The following is an 8,466-nucleotide window of genomic DNA, read 5'->3' as shown; positions in this document are numbered from 1 at the left end:
AAACAGAGAGAGACCCTGGAAGTCTGTACAGGGATGTGTGACTGTGTGGTATTTGTTGCCAGGTACCTAAGTGTGAGCAGTCAACCTGAGGAGTTATCAGGCATAGATTCATTTAGTTACAACTGAATGGACATCAAATGGATTCTGTCTGCAAAAATACCCTAGGTACTGGAAGACAAGATGCTGGAAGCCGTATTTGAAGTTAAGCCAAAAGAAAAGCTGAGACTTAGTATTGTTTTGTAGATACTTTGTTAAACTAGGAACTTCCAAAGGAGCCTGAAGTTACCTGATGTTGTGCAAGGCTATATATTTTCCAAATCTAACAAGTGTAGCAATCCTCCCAAACATATTCAACTTCAGTGTCCCAAACTCCAGCCCAGGGCCATAGATCACCACAGATGTCATCTTATCACATTTAAAATTGGAGTAAATAACCTTCTAAGGTTACAGATAAATAAATTATGTTAAGGAAGAACATTACAAGAAAATTGGTGGTGAACATAGTTATTTTATTAATATATTAAAAAATGAAGATATACTGAAGGGATTTCTTATCACTGTTTTAAATAATCCACTTTTCATTCAGATTTGGTAATCAAACTCATGTATTTCAAGCCATGTTAGAAGCAGGCTGCAGAAGATGGTGGTTTAGTCTACATGTTAGATGGCTGTACTATAGCCTGAAGTAATAACTTAAGCTATCGTATTTTTCAAATTCTGATTGGCAAATCAGTTTGGGTATTTGTGTCAAACATAATGGCATTTTGTGCTTATACAGGATTACTGAACTTGACTAAAATTGGCACTCGGGCTTCGGGAACAGGATAATATTGGAGTCTGCTAATAGTGCATAATCACCACATTCCTAGCTGTAAATGTTCTGTGTCTGAAAGGTTTTTCTAACATTTGTTTAAAATTATTGTATGTCCATGTGACTTTGTTTAAGTACAGTTTATTTTGCTCATCAGTTTTTTGCCAGAATTCATCATTCCAGTAAAGTCTTTGTTGTCCTGCTGTTGAAAAATGTTATGATGTACAATTTCTAGGTTGTGAATGTGGATATGCCCATTACAGATGATTCAGAGCTTCAGAAGTACTCAAAGGTATGATTTACATGATGGTTTCCTTCATGGTATATGTTGGCAGAGTAATCCTAGGAGGGCATGATGCAATTCCGAATTTATGTGTTTCAGGAATTTAGTGGCTTTGTGGCTCTATCTTTTCCAAAAAAAGGCTGCCAATATTCTGCTTATCTTCTGACCTGGTCCATTATCTTTTCGTAGGATGGGAAAATAAACCTTTTAACACACCCACACACCCCCAAACAAACAAACAAAACCCCCAAACCCAAACCATGCATATAAACCTCAAATTTTGGGGTACTTAATTGCATTGAAATTCAGTTGTTGAAAGCAATTACAGAATTGAGCAGAAATACAGAATGGAGCAGAGGTTGAAACTCTGCTGAACAATGTCGTTGTCCTGCAGAGGAGTTTGCCATAGTGATCCTGGCTCAGGGAGAGGGAGGTCTATTTAATCGAAATGGTCAGAGCTGAAATTAATTTCAGTCTTCTGAGACTTTCGAGAGATTTTCAAGATATGTATGTTTATATTGTGCAAAAGAGGTTTGTGGAGGTGATGCATTTCTATACTTGTGGAGATGTCTCAGTGAAGAAAGGCCATAAACTCATAATCAGACGTGGGTGTGGGGGAATGTTGAGGATCAATGGATTGCTCCTTTTACTTGAATATCCAGAATTAATTTGGAACTAGAAGGACAGTCAGTGTTTCTACTTAAGTAATAAATAGCCAGAAAATGACCAAACTGAAGGAGCAGATACTGCTGATCATATCTTCTCCCCAAATTGCCATGATTTCTGCTGTCTTGTCTGGATAGTGTATCAGTTCTATGCTAGTCTTCCTAGTATTAGCAGGCCTGAGGCACTAGTGGTTGGAGGCTCCCTAGAGAAAAATTCCAAATTGAGGAGGCCCGCTAGGAAAAGCCTAACACAAAATTAGTGATTTCACCTTGCAGAAACAAAGATGCCAGTTTTATTAGCTATTTGCAGAGGACACTTCATGGATATTTTTCCTACCTCAAAGGAGTAAGACAGCTGATCTTGTGATGAATTTTTATAGTGATTATGGGATTTCTGTCAGTTTTGTGGAAAACTCACCTTTTGGGTAGGATGGACTTTAGGTGGTATGTTTCTCTGCATTTTTTACAATATGATAACCTTATTTAAGAATACAGTTCAAACTGCCTTTCCCCCAAAGGGCAGATCGATTGTTTTTTATTTGTGCAAATGGTTTGTATAGAGAAATTATGGACACTTGTGCTGTAACGCAGATGATGTCAGTATGAAGACTTAATTATCTTACTATGTGCTTAGTTTAATTCGGTGAGCTACTGAATCCTAAATGTGTTTATGTTGCGGTAGATAAAGATATACACATTCTTAGCCATACTTATCTTTTGGCAGCTATTACCCATCCACACTTTGAGATTAGGTGTTGAGCTTGACACATTTGATGGACACCATTATATATCATCAATTGCTTCAGATGGTCCAGCTGCAACACTTGGTCTTCTGCAACTGGAGGATGAGCTTCTGGAGGTAAAAACCAAAACAACCGCCCCCCAGAATATAACTGATATAATTCCTGTTTGCTTAGCCTTCTTAAAAATGCTTGTATTAAATTCTAGTTTGGCTGCTGTTCGTGCATTAGTAGTATTCAGGAGTTGGTTGTGGAAGCAGTTAGGGTAGTGCTTTGGAAGTCACATTCGTTTTCTTCACTGTTTCATTCCTCCTTTATGGACAAAATTTCAATTGTGACCTGTTAGTGACTTCATGGGTTTTTTTTCTGAAATGTTTTAAGAGGAGTATCAAGAGTTACAAGGGCAGAGATAATATTTGTGTTGAATGTATTTGTATCTGTAGTCCTTTAACCCAGTTTTTGAGCAATTTGGCATTAGCTTTTGTGGTGGATAACCTTTCTTAATATTTGTCACTCCTAAAAAATTTACAACAGTCTCAGGAATAGTGGTTCCTGTTACGCATTATAACTTTCTTGTTGAGTGTTGAAAGACATTTGTGTATATGAGCTAGTACATCAGTTTGTTTAAATATGTATAAAGAGGTATTGGGGCAGCTTTGAAGTTATTGGAATCAGACCAGACCTGTTTGCTCAGGAAAAAGATGTATTTGATAGTATTAAAATAATACCTATTTGTTGTGTGTATATGTATGTATATCTATCTGTATCTCAGCCTGCAAGTGAAAAGATATTAATTTCCTATTGAGTACCAGCTCTTTGTGGACTATTTTGAATTTTAACCTTTTTTTAGTGGATGCAATGAACATTTAATTGACATCAATGAGAACAGAATTAGGCCTTCTGAAAGATTAATTTGTTAGGTGTACAGCTCTCCTGCTTTTACTTGTCATTCACCCTTTAACATCAAAAATTCATAGTAATATCTACACTTAGACCTAAAACATTTTCTTCAGCTATTGCTTAATGGAGGAAATCTTGATTCCTAAAGGAAGGGATTAATGGAATGCTGGAAGTGTTGTTTAAATTCCTTGGCCACTAAACAAAAAATTGTAGACAAAACCCAATAATGCAGTGCTGTAGAGTAACTTAGGAAACTTTATTTGTATGTATTTAACAGTTTTACTTATTACTGTCTACTTACAATTAAGTTCACAGATATGTCCAGACCTAGTGAGCATAAATTTTTTTCTACTCTGTAGCTGGAAAAAAAACCCAACAAAACAAAAATGTGCTCCGGGGCTAAAGCTATATATGGCAGGTTTAGCCCGGAGTATGTTTTTGCAGCCAAGTTATAAATCCCCTTAAGTAGGGGTTTGCAGTGGAAAAAGTGACAGCCCCACTCCCCAAACAAGCAGCTCTACCTGGGCCTGATACAGTTGGGATTAAAATGTGATCAGCAAGGAATTTTTTAAAATATATAGTAAGGTTGAACGTTGATTATTTTTAATGACATGTTTGAATTATGATAGAAAGCATGGTATTTTCTCCCCCTTCCCCTTCAAATTTTAGCTAATTTCATTGTGTTCTTTTTTAGGAGTAAATTGCTTCCTTGTGTCCTTCTAGTTTTGTTATAAAATTTCATTCACTCCTATTTGATGGCACAGCTAACCAGAGTGGTGCGGTGAATGAATGTGGTGTAGGGCACCTTGCATCTTTAGAGACTGATTTCTGGCAGCTGCAAAAGAAGAAATGGGAGTCCCAAGTCTGCTTGGGAGTGCACAGTAGCTCTTCTCCATCAATCTCAGCATGCTGAGAAGTGCTGGTAACTTTCCACCACACTGCCACTCTCAATGCATTAAAAAATCCTTACGCGTAGATACTTCTGCTTAAATAATTAACTAATGGATTAGCCTGATAGCTCAGCAGTTGCTGTAATTCTTACAGAAAAAACCCATAGCAGTTCATCTTACCATGTTGGAGGCCAGTTACACCACTCTGAATTTTTCTCCTTGGCTGGGTTATAGTGTGAGAGGAACTCTGTGTTTCCCAGCAGTATAAGCTATATTTACACTGTAAAAAGCACAAAGGAAAAAGTGGGGAAAAAACAGAGGTGATCAGGAAGAAAATGGTGGCTAAAGTGAGATTGCTGTGTAGTCTTACACAAGATTGAGTCCCTCTAAAGAACAAGATCTGGGAAATATATGGCAAGGATCTGCCTCAAGTACATCTACAGAGCTGTGTACATGTACGTTGTATATTTACATGCTATATTTTCTAGGATCAAATGTGGGTTCATCTACATTAGCATTGCAGTTTGGGTATGGAGTGATGTATTGAAGAGAATCTTCAATTATCCCTACTTGTGCTTTGGTTTATGTTGTGTAGTGGACTTGGATGATGTGTGCTGGATTCCTAAAGCAGTGATTGCACTCCAGCAGCTTTGGATATTTGGTCACGAGAGCAGACTTCAGGTAGCCTGAAAGAAATCCCTGAAACACAAGAGGTGTCGGGATTGAGTCCATAGCACTAATTGGGTTAAAGTCCTGCTCTTTTGGGGCTGCATTGCTTGTCAACATAGATGACACCTATGATACCTACTGATGTTCTGCTTTCCTCATATTTAAGGATACCGCTATGGTGCAAATAGACATACCCTCACCGTATTGGAGGTTATAAAATACGTAAAAGAGGATGAATCACTGTAGTTTTATTTTCCTGTGGACGTATAACTGCAGTATCCCATTTTTAAAGCAGCATTATTATCTGTCTATCTATCTTCTTCTTTTTTTAAGTCTGTGGTTTAAAACATCCGTTCACAATGGCCTTATGGTCTTCTGTTGTCACTCAGAATCTAAAGCTTATGGGATGGTTTGACCCTTGTCAGGGTTTTCTGATTAATTGCTTACTGTAATTGGTTTCTTTTTTATTATATAAACATTCTTGCATGTTTTCTGTAGGATCTATTTTAGTTTCAACCATTTTGTTACCTTTTAAACAACTGACAAAGTTGTGCTACTTCTGACTTCAAGTTTTTGATTAGAGCTCTTAATCTGTGTTTTAGTAAAATATTTTTGAAAATTGAAATTTTATCTTTTTAAATTCAAACACATAAGCCTAATGCTAAAAAAAAAGCCCCAACAAAGAAACAGGTAAGAATGAAATAACAATGCTAGGAAAGATTTAGGCTAGAAACATTAGTGAGCAGAAAACAAGTTAGAGGAAGCTGAAGAGAGCAGAGACGTGATGTAGCAGTCAGTAGTCACAACATCTTGCAGATGAAGTTTAAATCTTACAGTAATGCATGTGTACTTCAGAAGCATACATTAATAAAACTATGCAAGCTTTTCTAGAATCCCTAGGTAAAATTAGACTTTCACATTGAGCTGGGGAAAGACATGTATGCAAAAAAATTAATAAAATAATCTGGTTGATATCTTTTTAATTATCTTAGTGTGGATATGTGTGTTTCCCCTTATGTGTAGGTAAATGGAGTTCAGTTATACGGAAAATCACGCCGTGAGGCAATCACTTTTCTAAAAGAAGTGCCACCCCCATTTACATTGGTTTGCTGTCGGCGACTTTTTGATGATGGCAATGAGTCTCTTGTGGATGAACCCACCGTGGGAGTTTCCCCTCCAGAACAAAAGGTAGACTTCTCATGTCATTCAGTTGTGTAACAGGACAATACCTTTTTGAAAAAGTGCGTGTATTTCTGAGAAAGTGATTTAGCTTTCTAAAGATAGTGTTTCTGTTTTCCTTTTGCTGTTTGATCCAGACCACTTTTCAGTCTTAAATAACACTTCCTAAAATACATAGTTGTATAAGGCAGTTTTGTATTAAATTGTCATATAAAACTGACTTTGCCCTTCTCTTTGGGCTCGTAAGGGACAGCTGGTGTTTCAGTGAAAGATAGTTCATGTTTGCAACACTGGTACTTTTACTACAGTTTATACAGGCTGGTCATGAGAAACTTCATTGTACTATAAATACAAGGTAGGTAAATCACTGAGCTAGCATGCTGACTATGTACATCCATTCATCATTCTTACACTTAATAGGTGAGTGAGAGCTCTGAATTATATTAAATCACATCCTTGCCACCATTAGCTGATTACTTCCATGTTCTGAGCAGGTTTTTATAGAACTGGAAAAAAATGAAACTTAATGTTTCTTTCCATTGCAGAAGCTTTAAAGTAAACTAAAGCTTGACACTTGTAATGGTTGTTCCTATTTGTAAAAAGTATTTACACCTTGACTTCTCATCTTTTCTGATATTTTCTGATCTAATTTTCTCTAAGGTGAGAGTTAAACAAGAAATACGGGTGTTTCATGAGAGCATAATGTGAACAGTATTATGTCTCTTTGTAAAAGACCCTTTCTGTTGCAATAGAACTTGTTCCACTGTGTTTTTTGATGTTGCATTTTACTGAACATTTTCCATGTGTATCCTGTCAGTTGCATGACTTTGCCATAAGGTGATATTGAGTAAACAGAGGTTGCCTTCTCCTTAGAGCAATCTCACAATATTTCTGCTTTCTTTTGTCAAAAGTATCAAGAATTTTTTTTTAGAAAAATTTCTTCTCTTTGCCTCATGGCAGTGCTTTGTAATAGGTGTATTTATCCAAAGAAATAAAGTTAAATCAGTGTGAAGTTAATGGTACAAGATTTTAACTTTTTTCTTGGGACATCATACATGGATATTTTGTGACAATTGTATTGATAAAATAGCAGTAATGTTAAAACACGCATTTTAAGTTAGACAACAAAAGATGCCTTTTTGGAAGATGTATTTAGGAAGATGTCCTTACCCAATAAAATTGGGTAACTATACCTCTTTCTTTTACACCTTAGCACAAAAATTGTGAAAGAAACTGCTTTTTCGAATTAGATATTATTTGTATACTTACAATGTAAGAAATTTTTGTGTACTATTTAATGCCACAAGTATCAGATGTGCCTAATCATCTGGTCTTGCTATTAGCTGTCTGTGGTGAAATCTTTTATTCTAAGATATTTATTTTTCCTTTATGCGTCTAATGGGACAGCTGAAGTTCATCAACATGTAACAGGTTAGTAATATTATCACAACTAGTTTGACTAATACGTGGGAATTTGTATGCCAGGTTGGGCTCTGATGCTCAAAATGTGTAGGCATAGACCCAGGGGAGTACCCAAGGCAGCAAGCTGGAGAAAACTGGATGCATAACATTCGGTGAAGTTGTCATTTCATAAAAGGTCATATTTTAGGGCATGTATGAGCAATTAATAATCAAAATACTGGAGGAATAGTCTTTGTAAAGATCTGAAAGAATAGTATTTGAACTAGAGCTTTTCTTTTTCAGGTGAAACCCGAGGAAGACATTAATCCTGAGGAGGAAGAAGGGGAATTAGCATTATGGTCTCCTGATGTGAAGGTTATTAAACTGGAGAAAGACAAAAATGGTTTAGGATTCAGCATTTTAGACTATCAGGTATACTTTTCAGTATAACTAAATACTAAAAATCCCTTTGATCCTTTGTCTTGTATGGTGCCTTAAAATGTTTTGTGATGTTGATTACTGGGTAATCAAGTTGGCACTTGGGCCTAGAAACTATGTAGTAAAAGTAATTTATTTTGAGGCCAAGTCTATAAAGTATAGTGTAAAGTTTGTTCTAAACCAGTCTGATTATCAGATGTGATAAAGTGAAAATATTTAATCAAACTCTACCTCATAACTCTGAGTTTAATGGCTAAATGTTGGGGGGAGGTTGGGTTTTGTTTTATTTTGTTATAACTTGGAATGACGAGTGGCAAACAAACTTTCTTAGGTATTGCAACATCATTTCCTATGTACCAAATTTAATGAGTCTTTGGCTTTTTCTCTGCTCACTTCCCCAAATCACCTTTCATTTATAAATGGAGTGTAGACCTGAGCTGCTCTGTGATCTGTGGTCCCACTCAAGTCATGGAAAGATTCACTTAGGCTT

General features: G+C 36.3%; 1 protein-coding gene across 1 annotated transcript in view; it reads left to right on the top strand.

Annotated features, from left to right (window-relative positions):
• The window catches only part of INADL (InaD-like (Drosophila)), a 96,629-nt gene that overhangs the window by 25,020 nt on the left and 63,143 nt on the right, over positions 1 to 8,466 (top strand). Inside the window, exons 14-17 of the mRNA XM_009703685.1 lie at positions 1,047 to 1,103; positions 2,484 to 2,618; positions 5,982 to 6,146; positions 7,842 to 7,970. Coding sequence (XP_009701987.1) covers positions 1,047 to 1,103; positions 2,484 to 2,618; positions 5,982 to 6,146; positions 7,842 to 7,970 — 486 coding nt within the window. The remainder of the gene's footprint in view (positions 1 to 1,046; positions 1,104 to 2,483; positions 2,619 to 5,981; positions 6,147 to 7,841; positions 7,971 to 8,466) is intronic.

Source organism: Cariama cristata, unplaced genomic scaffold (genome assembly GCF_000690535.1).
Source record: "Cariama cristata isolate BGI_N322 unplaced genomic scaffold, ASM69053v1 scaffold34277, whole genome shotgun sequence".
In the NCBI taxonomy this organism is placed as follows: domain Eukaryota; kingdom Metazoa; phylum Chordata; class Aves; order Cariamiformes; family Cariamidae; genus Cariama; species Cariama cristata.
The sequence above is the reverse complement of the archived record's forward strand: the minus strand, read 5'-3'. Positions and strand labels throughout refer to the sequence as shown.